This window comes from Rhagoletis pomonella, unplaced genomic scaffold (genome assembly GCF_013731165.1).
Source record: "Rhagoletis pomonella isolate Grant_MI unplaced genomic scaffold, Rhpom_1.0 Rhpom_scaffold_00007, whole genome shotgun sequence".
In the NCBI taxonomy this organism is placed as follows: Eukaryota; Metazoa; Arthropoda; class Insecta; order Diptera; family Tephritidae; genus Rhagoletis; species Rhagoletis pomonella.
In genome coordinates, this window is record NW_023458561.1 from 67,350,238 (window position 1) to 67,367,661 (window position 17,424).

The following is a 17,424-nucleotide window of genomic DNA, read 5'->3' on the forward strand; positions in this document are numbered from 1 at the left end:
ATGTATATAATATTTTAATGTGTACGATAAAATCATGGCGTAATAAATAGATAGACGAAAACATAACACCACAGACAAAATACTTTGGCTCTAAGCCAAAAAGAAATCTTTCCGCGGCATGAAAACATTGAATATGGCGCACATTCAACTTGACTATTGTTTGCATTGTTCTTTTATTATAAGTAAAAACAAACTTATACACTTCTGATTAAATGTACAATCATAATTGCATTCACAAGAATTTTGTGTGAGAAATATTAAAAACTTAGTTGTAAGGAGAAACGGAAATATTTTTTGGTTACGGGCCTCAAACACATCGAGTGTCTGGAAACGTTTAGTGCTCGACCAGCCACCGATGGAGCGCCCTTCCGTACCTGCCGTCCGTATCAACATATGACAACTTCACCGGCATGCACCGGTTTTACATCGGTGGCTGGTTGACCTCTCTCTAAACTATGATTTTTCGATTTTTCTAGTTTTTTTCAATTTAGATATCGCGAGATTTTGCTTCATTAGGAGCATTCATGCAACACCGAGTGTTTGCTCTTAAATTCACCTCTATACATATATCTTAAATTCACCTCTATATATATTGCTTCCGATAACCGTACAACTACAGAAGACTCCCTCTTTCTAAGGCAAACTAATAAATCAGATCAGTGGGTATCATGAGGGAGGCTCTAAATGTTCTAAATCATTCTTAGATCTACATACGTATCACTTCCAACGATATGGAACCTTGTTAGGTTACGATCGAAAATAAATAATGTCGATATCTTTACCATTTAAATAATATGTAATGTAGTTCTTCTGTTTTGTTTTTCTGATTTCCACAGATCCATTTGGTCGATGAATTCGACATTTTACAAATTGTGGGTGAAGGATGGTTTGGAAAAATTTTGCTGGTCGAACATCGCGGCTCGCAAACCGAAATGGTGTTGAAGGCCGTGCCAAAGCCATACGTCTCAATTCGTGACTTCTTTAGAGAATTCCATTATGGACTGCATCTGGGCATACACCGGAATATAGTGACCACATATGATGTGGCCTTCGAGACAGCGGGTTTCTATATATTCACTCAAGAGTATGCGCCACTAGGTAAGCGGCGAGCTGTACTTTGCTAATACGAATTTTGTCTATTATATATTTTTGGTTTTCGCCAACGAATTGAAGGTGATCTCACATCTAACATGACCGATACAGGAGTTGGTGAAGAATACTCTAAGCGTTTGGCCAAACAGATCGGTGCGGCCTTGGATTACATGCATTCAAAGTGAGTACCAAGGACATGAATGGATCGATGTAAGTCATCTTAATGTTGTTTCTAATTTAGAGACATTGTACATCGAGATGTGAAACTGGATAATGTGCTAATATATCGATCGGATTTTACACGTGTCAAAATATGCGACTTCGGCGAATCCTATCAGGCGGGCACCATTGTTGAGCGCCGCAACGAATGGCTCCCCTATAGTCCACCAGAAGTATTAGAAATCAAACCGGAAGGCACATACACGTAAATATAACGTTGGATAGGAAGAGAAAATGTTCATTGCATACATAACTAATTGGAACCATTACTTACAGAGCCGAACCCAGCCATGATGTTTGGCAATTTGGCATTGTCATCTTTGTCTGTCTGACTGGCTGTTTGCCTTGGCAAAAGGCCGCCTCCGATGATCCGCGTTATGTACGTTACCTAGCGTGGTTTGGCGCAAACATTCTGCCCATGCGTCGGACACCGAAACTCTTTAAGTTACTCACTTCGCGCGCTCAGCGCATGTTTAAACGCTTTTTGGATCCACGCGCGGAGAGACGACCGAAAAATTTAACTGATTTAGCAAAGTTCCTTGACGATCGTTGGTTATCAAAAACAGCCGAAAAAGAAATGGCCGAATATGAAACCGATGAGCTATGTCCGTCCATGTATTCCTTTCATAGCAGCCCCGATGAAAAGAACCGACTACTCTACACACTGGCTAATTGTGGCCTAGAGACAAATGTCGATCGGCAATCAAAGAAAAATCGCATCAAAGATTGGATCGAGGCATCCGTTATAACAGAGGAGGATGAGGTAAGCAGTGTATTGGAAAAATACTGTTTTTATTCGTGGTTGCCAAAATCCGTGATATTACACATTAAGGAATTTGTATTTAAAGTACATTGAAAAAAACTATTAGGCACAACGCGAATTTAGAAAGGGACACAAAATTCATTGCAGCGCTTGAAAGAATTTTTTATTGAAAACATATTTTCTATTTGCAGGAGGAGCTGGACGATGCCTCGCCCTCATCTTCAGTGTCTCGTGAGCCAGTTGCTGGACACATCTCTTCCATTCGTGCCACCCTGGAGAAAAACAACGGATTCAACACCACTCTGAAGGATGCTGCTCAAAAACATTTTGACCCCCGCACTGGCGCTTTGCAGGAGGGTCCCAGCGAAATGGGCGCCATCACGCAGACACACCAAAAATCATACAGTCCTTCAATTGGCAACATGTCTACAATGAATAACGGTGATAGCCTTGCCGGCAGTCTGTTGACGTTGGGCTCCCGCCCGGATCTACTACAAAGTCATTTAGAAATCTATAATTCTGATTTCAATTTGAGCCGTTTAGGTGAGCAAACAAAATCAGCTCAATTCTACGGGCATAACCAATCGCTTAGCAGCAACAATTTACTAATGGCCGACTATGAAACGGCTTATAATTACTCAAAGAATAAAAGCAGCGGTGCCGTTGCTACGAAATCTGTTGGCTTAGACACGTATGGACTGCCAAATGAACATAGGAAAAGCGCTTTAAAGCGAACTAAATCTGATTCTGTAAAAACCGTTATGTTCGCTAGTATGCCTGCTATCAATAATAGTGACGCTTATGCTGCTGGATTTAAATTGCCGCAAACGCAGCCACTAAACAATGCTACTAATCAAACGCTAACCAGTGCTAATGCACCAAATGCCACATCTTTTTCTTCAAATGCAAATATTACTAACGATAGCAATATGCTCATAGGCAGCGGCGATGCAACGAAGCCCAATTCATCTGTGACGTTGTCGGGACTAGCTAATGCCTTCCATTCACTTGCCTCGATCTCACTACCGACTAAGGCAGGCACTCCGGAAAAGCACCAGCAGCAGCAGCAGCATCAGCAACAAGAACTGCAAAAGCAAGCCCAGCAGCAACTTAAGCAGCAACAGTTCGCAACACATTATTTAAAACAACAAGAGAATGGTTCCTCAGTCAGAGATAGCGCCTACGGATCTGCAGAGGTCAGCGAGGGTCCATCGCGAACAGTAAGCTATGCCTCGATGAAACCACAATTCAATGGTAATGCTGATTATCAGAATGGCGGTCAGACAAATGGTAACCGTAGCCGCGCTTTGAGTCCAGATGGGCGTCAACGACGGCCAGAGGAACATCAGATTTATAGAGGTGCGCGAACGGGTAGCTTAAAAGATTCGCCCTATGATAGGATCACTGTGACAAATAATAAGAACAATCGAAGATAAATTGAGCAGTGCCACCAAAGATATCCATTCAAATAAAAGTGATACCACTGATATGTCTAGTCTTAAAAGTTCGCTTTTCGTCTTTACATACATACATACATATGTTAAATACCCCCTTTTTTAAACCTAACTATAAAGCTACAATAAATAAATGTAAAATAAACAGTAAATTATAGCAGTTTCGGTTGAAACGCTTTAAAAGCTTCCATACAAGTATTCGAAGTATCAGTCGTACGACAGTCGGTTCCATTTGCCGCAATGACTCGGGTTTTGGTGATCTAACCCTATTTAGAACGGTCAACCGTTGTCTGTCCGTTTAGCAACACACTTCAGCATAGTTGTTCGTATACTTCTGTTTGGGGCAGCATTGAGTCCAATCAGACCAAAAATCTGCTTCGGCTCCGCATTCTAGAGACGGGTGTAGCCTGGTTTGAGCCTAGGTTCACAATACATATGGCCCTACCATGTCGGTGTCTAATTCGCGCACTACGCCGATGCAAGCAAGCAACCAAGAAGCCACGGGCTCACCTAAGCAACAGATGAACTTCTTACGCATTCCTCCCGCTCACCCACTGACATCCGGCATCAAATATCGTGTGAGGCCCAACTACATAGTAGCTTATGGTCTCTTGTTGTTGTTGTGGTTTTTGTCGTGGCACTACTAAGCCTCACCTACTTCGGTTCATCCTTCAATCATTGCCGTCAAGCTCAACTAACGGTAGGCCAAGAAGGAGAGGGGTGTTAGCTGAGTGGGAATGAGCTGATCTGTGAAGAGTTGGTTGGTTACATGCGGGTAGTCTCCACGTCGGACACTCATTGGGGATATTTGGGTCGAATCTGGACAGGTAGCTGTTGAGGCGGCTATGGTATCCATACCGTAACTGGGCCTAGGTAACGCGGGTCTCTTTTGGAAGTTGAAGCGGTGCTTTGGCTCCGATCATTGCATTCATACGCCGAGTGTCGGGGTAGGCGGTTACCGACTCCGTATAAATCTCTTTGATCGCTCGTCGGTGCATCGTCGGGTACAGTGGTTGGTCGATGTATGTCTAGACCGCGTCCTTATATATGACCCTCTAGCAAGGGTATGTTAGGCTGTTCACTTCACTGCTTACAGAGCATTTTGTTGTGCTCCCTTACGGGGAGGAACTGGACTTGACAAGGCATCCTTTCGCTATCCGGAGTGCGGCGTTCTGACAAATCTGTAGCTTCGTCCACTGCGTCCAACTTGTCCTCGGCGACCCAACTGGCGGAGCATAATTTAGAACCGGCCGGCCAATCGCCTTGTATGTTGCCAGCAACACTTCTTTGCCGGTGAGCGACAACTGCGGTTGTGTGCGTGGAGAGGACGATCAGGCTATGAGAGGTCGCCCCTAAAACTTTAGGCGGGTTTACTGTCGGTATTGGTGTGCTATTGGGGTGAATGCCCAACTCAAGCCTGACCCCCATAGTCCAGGTGGTGAAGAGGGTCGCCGTTGATTTTGTTGCGGAGTGTGTAGAGATAGCCGTTTATTTTTGAGCAGAGGTCATTAATTCCATTCCCAGACGCCAATATCGAGCAGTTGTCAGCGCATGAGATCAGAGAAACTCGCTCAGGTAGCTGGGGGAGTTTTGAGATATAGAAGTTAAACAGTAAGGGGGAGAGGACACCACCCTGTGGAACCTCTTGTTTTATTCTTCTAGGTTTCGAGGTTTGATCTCGGAAGATAACTGACGACTGTCGACCACTAATATAATTTGCCGGCCACCGTTTGAATCCCTGTGGGAGAGAGGAATCCTCAACGTCTTCTAGCAGCTTGGAATGACAGACGGTGTTAAACGCCTTTGACAAGTTCAACGCTACTAGGACTAGGAGTTTTATGGGTGTTTATGGCGTTAAGTGTTGTGGTTATGCTATGCACTTTAGTGGTCAGGTGGTAGGTGAATTACGGGAGTAGCAGGGCCTCTAGTGTCTTCGCGACCGGTGAAAGGAGCGGTATCGGGTAATAGAGTATCCTTTGTTGGCTGGTTTCCCCGGTTTCAGCAGTGGGTCCACTTTCCCTGATTGATAGGTTGAGGATCTCCGTTAGGTATGCTACTCCCGCGGGCCCCATATGTTTCAGCATCAGCATACAGATTCACTTCGAAGCTGGTGAAAACAAGTGGTGCGCTATTTTTGGGCAGTCTGTGCAGCCTCCTGGTCACTCGATGTTTGGCCTTGTCTACCGAAGGATGCAGTGTAAACTGCTGGCTAAAATAGCTCTCGCATATCTTTAGGTCCGACGAGATGCGACCATCGAAAGAAATTTCCACTCTGTCGTCGCGGCTCTTGGGGTTGGACAAGGACCTCAAGGTTGACCAGAGCTTACTCACACCAGAGGCGAAGTTAAATGTCTTCAAGTGCCCTTCCCACTTTTTCCTCTCATGCTGGTTTACCAGTAGCCGAATCTCCAAATTAAGGTCGTTCAGGCGAGGGCCCATAGAATCGACCTGGCGTAGGTGGTCACGCTCATTTGCTAGAACAGCTACTTCAGCCGGGAAATTCGGGCGGACTTCCGCGATGCGTCCGGATGGTATGAAACAAGCCGCTGCGCCAGTGACTACCCTGCGGACTTTGCCAGCCTATACATCTGCCAGCGTATCCACTCAGCTTTGTTGAAGTTGATGTCGGACTGAGGACTGCTATATCTTCAATCTTGCTCTGGAGTCCGTTGACGTTCAGTTGTAGGAGTTTCGTATGTCATGGGAGGCTGGTCCCGATACGAGGGGTAAGCGACGTGTGGGGTCTCCCTTAGGCCTGTTGCGTCCGCCGCAGCAGTGCTCTGCAGCAGGCGGCGCGGTAGCTTGTTGTCCATCGCGTGTGGTGCGTATGCCATAGCATAGGTGGAAGTGGCACCAACCAAGGTATGTGTTGCATTTGACGGATGCCACATTCCGGTATACCCTATTCAGGCACACGTAGCAGCTGGTGTGGGCAACCGAGAGCTGCTACTTGGCTCGCACACGCGATTTGGGGAGGCTGGTAGAATGGTATGAGGGGTGATGGGGTGGGCAGTTTTACTGATGTTCAGGGGAGCTTCTTTAAGCCGTGTAGGCTCTTTAGATGCTAGTTCGCACCTGCGCGTTACGTGAGCGGCTAGCCGTGGGGTTACAAAGCTTGTAGTCCACTCCCTGTGAGACCTAAGGGCAGAACAGGTTCTTAGGTTGCAGGAATTGCACCTATTGCGAAGTGGAGTTCGGATGCAGTCGTCTCTGTCAAAGGCAGCAGAAGTATGTTTCTAATCCGGGATTGGGCTCAATGCCAGCCCAAAGAAGAAGGATGCGGAGCCCTCCGGCTGGAAGGTATTGCTCCATTGGCGTGAATTGATTGATGGGTATCGCCGATCTAAACGGGGTTAGGTCGCCGAAACAACAGCCCTTGGTCGGGTAAAACCGTGTCATTTCGGTGCGTAGAACCGGCTCTCGTGGAAATGTCCGTTTTCGCCATCTTCATGTTCGTCTGCATCTCCGTCTTCGTATCCGTGGTTGGTCAGTAAGTGAATCATTGAAAGGTAATTTTGAATAAAAGTTAAAAACCGGCCCGCATGTATGTATGTACGAATGTAATTCAAATAGCTACATGTGTACCGATGATGAAAACATTTATAAAATATCGACTACTTTATTTTTTCTAGTCATTTACACCTTATTAGGCGTTCCGTAGTTCTACATATCCAGTTTATTTCCGTCTTGTGAAAGCGCTTCTCAGCCGGCTTTTTGCCATCAGAAATATATTTACGAAATTGGGAGCACTTGTACACAGAGTATTATACCTTTGTTCGCTTAACGGTTGTTTGTAACAGCCTAAGGGAATCGAGATAGATATAGACAAATGTATACTTAAATTATCAGAATAAAAAAAGAGAAATCGATTAAGCCATGTCTGTGCGTCCGTCCGTCTGTCCGGGCACACGATAACTCAAGCAAAAATTTATATATCTTTTATCCAAGGTAGGTTGCTATTGAAAATCCCCCATCTCATTAAACGGTATTTTCGAAAAACGCAAAAACTATGATATTTCAGTAAATATTAGATCCAATTTGTTCAAAATCAGTACGTGAATTACAATTTTGGTGCAAAATAATATTATTAAATTTTTGGAAAAGGGGCGGGACCCCGCCCACTTATGATGAAATGCTGTATCTTAATAGACGCCGCTTCACCAATCCTTACCAAACTCGGTACGAACCTTGCTTAGAATCCAGCTAAGAAATTTGTTGAAAATCTTTGAAATCTGACTGTAGCCCACCTCCCATATAACGGTAATTTACAGAAGAAATTATAAATTATATAAAATAAATTATAAAAAGCAATTCGTTGAAAATTATTCACATGGGACTAAAATTGCACCGGCTTCCCATATAACGGTATTTTCCGGCTATACGAAAACTCCGATATTTCAATAACTTGGTACGTTCATTTACTCCAAGTTAATACTTACCTAGTAAGACTGTTATAGCCTTTTAGGTATATAATTCGGTTTCGCCTGTTAAACTATGGGAACGATTTATTCACATGGAGTTGGCGATAAGGCTGATTATATACTGGATAATAGTTGTTCTCCAATTTTTAAGTTAACTGTTGTATATTCCATATAAAAACAAAATCTAGATTTACTTCAGACAGCTTCTAGCACGTTTAGTAAAACAGTGTTTGCATTTCTCAACTTTTTCAATGAAATTGGTCGACAGCCAACTTTCGTTCAAAGATTCAACGAATCGCCGGCGAAATGTTCCTACGGAATGTTTCTTTGACCGAAGCACTTATTGCTTCAGCTCACATCAATGAATGCATCTATGATCTGGTATAATTTAATGTATGTACAGAAAACGGGGCAAAACTGAATACCTTGAAACTCTTGCACTTACGATAAATAAAAAATAAGTTTGTTTTGTTAATCCTTATAAAACGAAGTCTCCCTTTATTTCTAACATTTACAGCCACAAAAACATTTTAACAAGGCAATGCAATATGCATTGATGAGAGCTGTTCGTAATGTTCCTTTGCCCTGTCCCGTTTACTTAAGTGGAATAAATCTGGAGCTGTGGGTGGCACCAATACCGGGCCTACCGTGCTTAACGGGCTTGTATGTCAGTGAGAATTCTCCCAAGTAGTGACCAATCATTTCTGGCTTGATTTCCACCTAAAATTACATAAAACAGCGTATCATCGGTGATTGTATTACTGATATTCAGTAGTCTTTTAATTACCTGCGTGAAATCTTTGCCGTTGTATACACCGATGATGGAACCAGTCATCTCGGGAACAATGATCATGTTTCTTAAGTGAGTCTTCACAATTTCTGGTTTCTCATTTGGAGGAGCCTCCTTCTTGGCCTTGCGCAATTTCTTGATCAGTGCCATGGGTTTGCGTTTCAGACCACGAGAGAATCGCCTGCGTGCACGGCTGTGCATCAGTTCAACCAGCTGGTTGCTACAAATGAACGAGATTTAAAACTGACTGCAAGAAATCTGGTAAAACAAAACTTACTTGGGCATGTCCAACAGTTGGTCGAGGTCCACACCGCGGTAGGTGAACTTTTTGAAGGTACGCTTCTTCTTGAGAGTTTCTTCGACCTGCAAATAGAACAAAAACAAGAGGTCAATATTTGTGGTACAAATATATTAACGGCTATTTGTCTTATATTATGACACTGTTCTAAGGTATATATCACACAAACCCCATAAAAAATAATTCAAGCTCACATTTAATACAAATTAACACAACTTTTACAAGGATGCGGTATATTTTTTAGGATTTTTGATAAGAAAATTACCTCAGCCATCTTGACGTTTCTGATTGCAGAACGGAAAGAAAAATGGAAGGTAAAGTGCTGCCAAATTGGAAAAATTTGTGGTTGATATCTGACGGTTGGTAGAACTGCATAATTGAACTAAGAAATGTCAATTTGCAGAGTTGCTTGTGCTAAAGAAAATTTACTTTAACATCAATAAATCTAAAATGTATAAATTTAACGAACAGTAAAGAACAATCCATTGCAATACAAAAATCTTAGTATTTATACTAATGAAGTGCTAACGTCGGTTTCAAATATCATGCAAGGAACGTAACGAGAATTACGACATATGGGTCACCTGTTGTAACACAGGACGGTCATAGTAATTGGATTCTTTATCTGCGAATTCTAGAGCGCAACAACCCGAGAGCTAGAAATTCTTGCAAGTAAAAATTTTCCAGCAGGAGTTTGCAGGAGTCAAAAAGTAAGGTTATGCTTCAAATGCAAAAGTGAACAAACTGTTTAAGAGCAAGAATGATAGAATACAAGATTGCGCCGATCAGAGAGGATTTTTGAGAATAACTTTTGTGTGACGTCACACTGGTGCAATTGCGAGAGAGAAATGCCAAAACGTGAGCAAGAATGGAAGAAGAAGAAAAAATTTTGCAAGGAAAAACGTAAACAAGTTGCACCAGTGTGACGTCATGCAAACAACGATTCTGTCAAATTCGTTAAGAGAGGAATAGCGGTCCGAGATCGGCGCAACCTTTGTATTCTCTCAATCGTGGTTTAAGAGGATGATATGATGAAACATAATGAGAGAAATGAAAATACGGATGAAAAATTTAAATCTATTGTATATCTTTTTATTTTTATGACGAATTGGGAATAGTTCCCCCCAATTAAAAAGAAAATTGCGCGCCAAAACTTAACCGTCAGAAAGTGTCATAGATCTCGATCTGGGGCAAGGTGGAGAGAATACAGAGGTGGCGCCGATGACGATACCGCTACTCGGCTCTCAGTGATTTTGACAGAATCAGCTGTTTTGGTGACGTCATAGTAGAGAAGACAGCAGTAGTGATGTGCTGAGTCAATACTTTTAAGTACCCAATACTCTCGATACTCGGTACCGAAACATTTAGGTTTCGAATAAAAGCGCACATAGGCCAAAAATATGGAAAAAACGCCTAACCAAACCCGAATGTAAGAGCCAATAGAGCTTTTTTACTGATTCAAATGAAAGATGTATATATGTCGGTTCGATGCCATAATACAGAGAAACCCTTACTTGTTTGAAGCATTTTTGTTCCAGCTGAATCGGACGATATCATTTTTGTAGGCCTGGGACAGATTCTGTAACCAGTTAACGACAATTTTCGAATCGGTATCGGTTTTGTCGACGTTTGATATCAAATATTTGTAAGTCAACAAGTGAGATATCGATCCGAAACTTGTCGCTAACTGGCTACAGAATCTCTCCCCTGAAAGGCTTCTTCATCCGTCAAAGTATTTTTCTTGAACCTTGGACCGACCAAGGGGTTAAACTGATAAAATAATATTTTTCTGTGGCGATAAGTTCAAGTGTTTTAGCCGATATCAGATAAATTAGTAATAAAATTTTTTTCTAAACCTGAAATGCATATAATGGCGAGGGTTTAATGTAAATAATCGGTATCGGATACCGAAAAGGAAGTATAGGGTACCGAAATCTTTTTTAAGTATTGGGTACCGAGTATTGGGGACAATTCAGCACATCGCTAGTCGCCCTCATTCTCGCCGCTCTCAATTGTCAACTCTACGATGACGTCACGCTAAAATTACTCTCACGAATTCTGCTGCAATCGGTGCAATCTTGTATTCTATCATTCTTGGATCTGGGGCCTATTTCATAAGTGACAGGTGCGACAATTGTCGATTTTTCTATAAAATTTCAGAACCAGAATTAGTTGCGTTTTTTTACTCATTTCCAGTAAAATCCAGTAAAAGTTTTTACGAATTCTCATGTTTTGGCGTTTTCGTACGCAAAAACTTACAAAGTAGGGGAAATTGAGAGCGAAAAATGACAGTTGAGGTTGCAAGTTTTTACTGGATAAATTTTTACTTGTGAGAATTTGCCAGTACGAAAAACAGCTGATCGCATGTTTCTGGATGAAATTTAAACTAATAAGGAAACTGTGGGTTTTTATTGTTGAATTTCACGAAATAAACCTATTTAAATACGAAATATATTGTTTTATTAGGAATTTGCTGCGAATAAACAACCAGTTTATCAGCTGTTCATGAAACTTGCAAATTATTACTGGAAAAGCGTTCACATACTTTATTGCAAATTTTTTCTATGAGAGCGAATTCTTAGAAATAAAGTTAATGGAGAGTTGCTGGCAAGTTACTGGATAATTTGTAAAAAAACACAACTATTGTTGGCGACATTTTTTTCTTTGTTTCATATACGCTTGTAGGCAACTATTAACTCTACATGTCGTCTATTTATCCAGCGATTTTGTTTTTTCCAACCGCTCAACCTTCTTAACCAGTTCATCGAGATTCAAATCGTCTGGGATATTGAATGCACTCTGAAATTGTAAACGTTTCAGATAATATTGAAGGATGAAATTTGATATTTTTCGTTATACCTGTCTTTCCTTTAATGTTTGTATTTTGCCCTCTATCAAAATTTTGTTGCGTTGCATTTCTGATTCGGAAATCAGCCTCTTATTTACTGATGTTGTGAATCTAAATAAATGTTAATGACTGAATCAACATGCGATTGTTTAAGCAAATCAAAATTACTTTTCAAGCAAATTAGCTTCTGTTATTTCTTTCTGCAGCTGCTTCTCTTGTTCTTTAATCTCTGCTAACATTTTTTCGGCAGTAAGATTGTTTTCTAAGTGCTCTCTCCGCTTGATATAATAAAATTCTTTTAAGTATTCCAATTGAAGATCATGTAGTTGTGTTACTTGTTGGAGTGCCACACATTCTTCCAACATAGCGCCGACATCATCCGGCAAATCACAAAGTTCGAGTCCCATCAGGCGCAATTGATGCTCGTAGTGTTCTCCTGCCATGATGTAAGTAGGATATTAAATGGATGCGACACTATTTCACAAACTTACTCAATTTTTGCAGGGATTGCACATCATCTTGTAACTGAAAATTGTCTGTAAGGAAAAGAAAAGTTAATTTTGAATTAAATAGTAATATATGTTTACTTTTTACCCATTATTTCTGTTTTTGATTACCAGCGATTTGCAGTTGGCGTTTATTTTGATTTATCACCAGTTTTCAATTAAATGTCAAAATATTTGTGTTCGAATTTGGCAGCACTTTTCGTTGTTTGATGTACTACCAAGTCAACTAAAATTTTTTGTTTTCGCATTTACAGCGCCACCTACCTCTGAAGCTCCCGTTGTGACAATTATTTTTTGGCGCGCTTTCATTAAACAGCTGTTGAGTAAACAGAATTGATAAACACTAGTCGAACACAACAATTTGTATGCATTTAGTTAAGGCGGATCTATACATTTATATTACATACATTTAGTAAAAATGCAAAACGAATTAATTAAAATCAGACGTTTTCTCAAGGAGCGCCTGCAGCGAGATTATACAACATTGCATGGTCATAAAACTGATCGTGAAAACGTGAGGCAGTTGCTCCAGCGTACTGTGGAACTTGGCGAGTCAAATTCCCTATTGCTTATTGGTCCCAGAGGATCAGGGAAAACAACTGTAAGTGTGAAATAAAAATACGGCAAGTATGTATACATAAAAGCGTTACAGTAAACATACTTCTTTAGTTGATTAATGCAGTGCTTGCTGACCTGGTGCCAACAGCGGATTTTCAACAAAATACAATTCTGGTGCATCTAAATGGGAATCTACACACAGATGACAAGTTGGCACTTAAATCGATCACCGTACAAATGCACCTGGAAAATGCAGCAAATGGAAAGGCTTTTGGTTCATTCGCCGAAAATTTAGCCTTTCTCTTGGCATGCCTAAAATCGGGGAATAAACGTTCGAAAAGTGTTATTTTTATATTGGAAGAGTTCGATCTTTTCTGCGCGCATCACAACCAAACACTGCTGTACAATTTGTTTGACGTTTCACAGTCGGCCCAAGCACCGATTTGTGTACTAGGAGCAACATGTCGGCTAGATGTTATCGAATTGCTGGAGAAGCGTGTGAAGTCTCGGTTCTCTCACAGGTAAAAACTGGAATTTTCATTGTAAACACTTCAAAATGCACTAACACTTGCTTACAGGCAAATTTTTCTTTTCCCAACTGCTGATACATTTGAAACGTATCTGGACCTCTTTGAAGCATTGCTAAGCATACCTAACGAAAAGGATATGAAGCAGATAGCAGAACGCGTTTCACATCTAAAAATGCTAAATTCAGAAGAGTTAGTAATTCATCGCAATCACTTCGACCCTGCCAAGTACAAGTTCAACAAAAAATTCATGGAAAATTGGAACAACAGCATAGCTGTTTTGATAGATGATCACAAATCTGCAGCGATGATTTCATTGCGATCATATTATGACACTGATAAGAGCGAATCATTTTTAAAAACGCTTTTGTTTCGTCTTGTAGCTCAATTAGATCCAGATTCACAACCTCATATAACATCAGAACAGATGTGCGAAGTTATATCCTCGTATACAGTTGACCCGAGAGTAGAAGTGCTCTGTGGACTTTCCGTTCTTGAACTATGTCTTGTGATTGCCATCAAACACCATTCAGAGATATACGATCGTGACCCATTCAATTTCGAAATAGTATTCGCTCGCTTAGGAAAGTTTGCTAAAGTCTCAACAACTATGCAGGGCATAGAACGTGCTGTTTCCTTGAAAGCATTTGAACGCCTACGACATATGGAAGTAATATTGCCGATTTCTAGCGTTGCGGGCAAAATACAAAAAGATTTCGAAATGCATCGCCTTGCACTAACTTATGGTCAAATCAACGATGCCGTTCACAAGTATCAAGCACTGCCCACAGAAGTTGCACAATGGGCACATAGCTCCATATTATGATGCGGTTCAAATTAATATTATTATAAGATAGGTATTTATCTGTTTTTTGTATGTTTTTTATTACATTGAATATAAGTTTAAAGCCAGCTGTACTATCCTTACTCAGATTTCTTCCATTCTACTGGATGTTTACGGCCAACGCGGCAGAAATGTGAGCACTTGTTGCTGCCGCACTTCTTGCATTCATACCAACAACCAGGACAATTGGCATATGGGCAATCACATGGATCAACCTCGTTGTCCTTTGGTGCTTTAAAATCAAAGACCCTGGGCCGTCCGTAAAAGCGAGGTTTGCCAGCCTTAATATTTTCCATCTTATGTAAAAATATTATGCCTTTGGTTTATGTTTAAAATTTCTGGAGAACCGATTCTATTACCGTTATATCGAAATGCAAGGATGAATTTATTGGCAGTCGCTGATGTCACATATTTGAATGCTGACGTAGCAAATTGTACTAAAGGTTCCCACACTCAACGACGTGTACGTATGCCGTATCTGTTTGACGTAGCAACATATAAAATATACTGTTGATAGAGAGAGAGAGAAGCACGCGTAACCGTCGCACGTACACGGTGGTGAGTTTTCATTTACATGGCACTCGCATAAATTTGATCGGGTGCGCCACACTCACGTACGCTAACGTGTCAGCTGACACGATCAAACTTATGAGAGCGCCATGTAAATGAAAACTCACCACCGTGTACGTTCCACGGTTACGCGTGCTTCTCTCTATATCAACTATAAATTTTATATGTTGCTACGTCAAATAGACACGGCATACGTGCACGTCGGTGAGTGTGGGCCCCATTATTCTGCATAATAGGTCTGTTCGATGATTTTTGGCTTTTGATACATGTTGGACACAAGCTGTGTTTTCTTCGGCAATGTTCGGGATCCGGGTACTTTTCCCCATTTAGAGAGTTCATTTTTATAGTTTCGTCTTCCTCGTGCTAATAGTATTAAATTTGTGCTGTGCACCCCAATAAGAATGATCCAGATCGTTTCCGTGAGAAAAAATCGTGATACCGAGCTGGATATCCGAAAAAAAACATAACTACAATGTTACCAGTTGCGTTCGACATGTCAAAAATTTGTAATAGTTTTTCCAAAAATTGAGAGAGCAAGCGTTCATTTTGATGCAAGAGAAGCGTTCATTTTGTACTGGCAAAATTTTAGTCAGCAAAAATTATCCAACACGAAAACATATGATCACAAAACATATGGTTGCAATTTTTGTAAACAAACAAAATTGCATTTTTTGAGTTTTGTTATTTATATGCTCTTTGACTGCCTGCTATGTGACTCTATGATAGCGCCAACTAGTTTTTACTTCTAGAAATGTGCCTGGCGAACATTGAACGTTCACTTTCCTTTTTTCTTCCATAGAGACAACATGAATTTTAGTTTGTTTACAAATAAAACATAAACAAAGTCAGCTGGTGTGTCTTCTTCTTCCGATTTTTGCAAGTGATGGCTAATTTCCTGTTTCTTTTACTTTTTTGCTTTTTCTTCTCTTTTGGAGAGAATTTTCGCTTACTCTCTTGATTTTGATTGTTGGCTGGTGTTGGCTAATTTTGTTATCGAACGCACTGTGTCTATGTTGTTTCAAACTTGGAATGTGAAATGACCAGCGCAGTATTTTGACCTTAACTTTATTATTTGACGTTGTTTTGAAAATATGAACGCAAACAATTTACAGCTGATATGTATTTTGACACATTATCAATTTCTGTCAGCAGAAAAAGTCTTGGCTATTTTGGGCACGAAAAAGAAGCCATTTACGATCCAATTGTGGAATGTATGTGCTTTCTATTGCCCATTTTCTTGACGACGGGTACGATTTCTGGGCTATTTGGGCTGGGAGGGATCTGGCGTTGCGTTAGCGAACAAACCTAAAATTTAATACGTTTAGAGCGCGTTTACCCACGAACGTGTACGTAGCGTAGCGTAGAAGTACGTAAAAACATATCAAGTTTGCTGTTGATAGAAAGAGAGAGACGCAACGTCTACGTCACGGTCATGCGGTGGTGAGTTTTTGTTTACACACGGATGCCATACGATAGATCGTGTCAGATGACACGTTCTCCGTTTTTACGTCCGTGGGTAACTGCGCTTTTACTTGTACGGCAGCGCAGACGACGCCGTTACGAATGCGTTAACGCCGTTGTCGGCGAAAGTAAATGTACTTGCTACCACGATCCAGAAAATAAAGGTCGCGCCCATGATACAAAAAAGAAGGTAGTTTCAATAAACAACTTTTTGATTAAAAAGCAGATTTTTGACAATTGCTCAATTGTGAAAAATTCGAAGCGGCGTTACCCAATTGTAAATTTTTTGGTGTGGGAGATTTTATATCCTAAATTTGGGTTTATAAAGAATAGAGTTGTATTAATATATACGTTTTAAAAATAATCAATCTCTTATTTTAAAAACGTTTAAATTTTACATTAAATTCGATAAAAAATTGCCAAATCTTTATTTAAGCATTAATGCAATTTTAGTGAACATATTTTAAAATTTTTTTAGTGTCCTCATGTCATCTCATTATTTCACAATGTAGTTTTATATACCGGATACGATGATTCTGATGTAATACAGACACTGAAACTACACATTTCGAGCAACTGCAAATGGAATTTACTTTAGGACCCATGGGCCGTAAAATTTTTCCAGCAACACATATTCTTTTCACATTAAATTTTGAAACACCCAAATGAAGTATGAAATAAATAGATAAAAATAAATTTTTAATGAAACTGATTTGTGTAATCCAGGGGCGTCTTTAGTAAATGTTTGGAGGCTGTTTTAATATGTCCTATCTTATTATATATTTTTTAGCTTTACTACATTCTGAGAAGTTGAGAGAATGAAGTCTAATATTCTTTTTTGGTCAACTATGAAGTTTGATTTCATTTTTTGCAATCATTAGTTCATTTCGTTTGAGCAGTCACAATGCCGATTTTTTTGAAATTTCGGACACAGATTTTCCATGAATGGTTATAGGCAAAAACAAAACCGATATCTAAAGGGCATGTGGAACCTCCCACACAAATCGAATTCTTCATAGTGCATACCTCTGGAAGTATTTGTGATAGAGTCCTGGAACTTTGTATGGATATAT

General features: G+C 40.5%; 4 protein-coding genes across 9 annotated transcripts in view; 2 read left to right on the top strand and 2 right to left on the bottom strand.

Annotated features, from left to right (window-relative positions):
* LOC118743373 (gamma-1-syntrophin-like) overlaps window positions 1–3,578 on the top strand; it is a 182,032-nt gene extending 178,454 nt beyond the window's left edge. For 5 of the 6 annotated variants that reach the window (XM_036475999.1, XM_036476000.1, XM_036475998.1 and 2 more), the window contains 5 exons: window positions 837–1,098; window positions 1,174–1,273; window positions 1,334–1,516; window positions 1,588–2,074; window positions 2,266–3,578. In XM_036475999.1, coding sequence (XP_036331892.1) covers window positions 837–1,098; window positions 1,174–1,273; window positions 1,334–1,516; window positions 1,588–2,074; window positions 2,266–3,510 — 2,277 coding nt within the window. In that variant the 3' untranslated portion in view covers window positions 3,511–3,578. The remainder of the gene's footprint in view (window positions 1–836; window positions 1,099–1,173; window positions 1,274–1,333; window positions 1,517–1,587; window positions 2,075–2,265) is intronic. The other variant, XM_036476003.1, reaches the window with a different exon arrangement.
* Window positions 3,579–8,420: 4,842 nt separating this feature from the next.
* LOC118743378 (40S ribosomal protein S15) lies at window positions 8,421–9,408 on the bottom strand. Its single transcript, XM_036476009.1, has 4 exons — window positions 9,303–9,408; window positions 9,017–9,102; window positions 8,737–8,959; window positions 8,421–8,669 (listed from the first exon to the last, which is right to left on the bottom strand). Exons 1-4 carry the CDS (start codon window positions 9,309–9,311, stop codon window positions 8,544–8,546), a joined length of 444 nt encoding a protein of 147 aa, XP_036331902.1. The 5' UTR covers window positions 9,312–9,408; the 3' UTR covers window positions 8,421–8,543.
* Window positions 9,409–11,637: 2,229 nt separating this feature from the next.
* Window positions 11,638–12,591, bottom strand: LOC118743377 (augmin complex subunit wac). The gene is made up of 5 exons (XM_036476008.1): window positions 12,480–12,591; window positions 12,377–12,421; window positions 12,054–12,321; window positions 11,897–11,996; window positions 11,638–11,836 (listed from the first exon to the last, which is right to left on the bottom strand). Exons 1-5 carry the CDS (start codon window positions 12,481–12,483, stop codon window positions 11,747–11,749), a joined length of 507 nt encoding a protein of 168 aa, XP_036331901.1. The 5' UTR covers window positions 12,484–12,591; the 3' UTR covers window positions 11,638–11,746.
* Window positions 12,592–12,700: 109 nt separating this feature from the next.
* On the top strand, window positions 12,701–14,935 carry LOC118743376 (origin recognition complex subunit 4). The gene is made up of 4 exons (XM_036476006.1): window positions 12,701–12,992; window positions 13,061–13,470; window positions 13,528–14,333; window positions 14,409–14,935. Exons 1-3 carry the CDS (start codon window positions 12,810–12,812, stop codon window positions 14,300–14,302), a joined length of 1,368 nt encoding a protein of 455 aa, XP_036331899.1. The 5' UTR covers window positions 12,701–12,809; the 3' UTR covers window positions 14,303–14,333; window positions 14,409–14,935.
* Window positions 14,936–17,424: the final 2,489 nt, after the last annotated feature.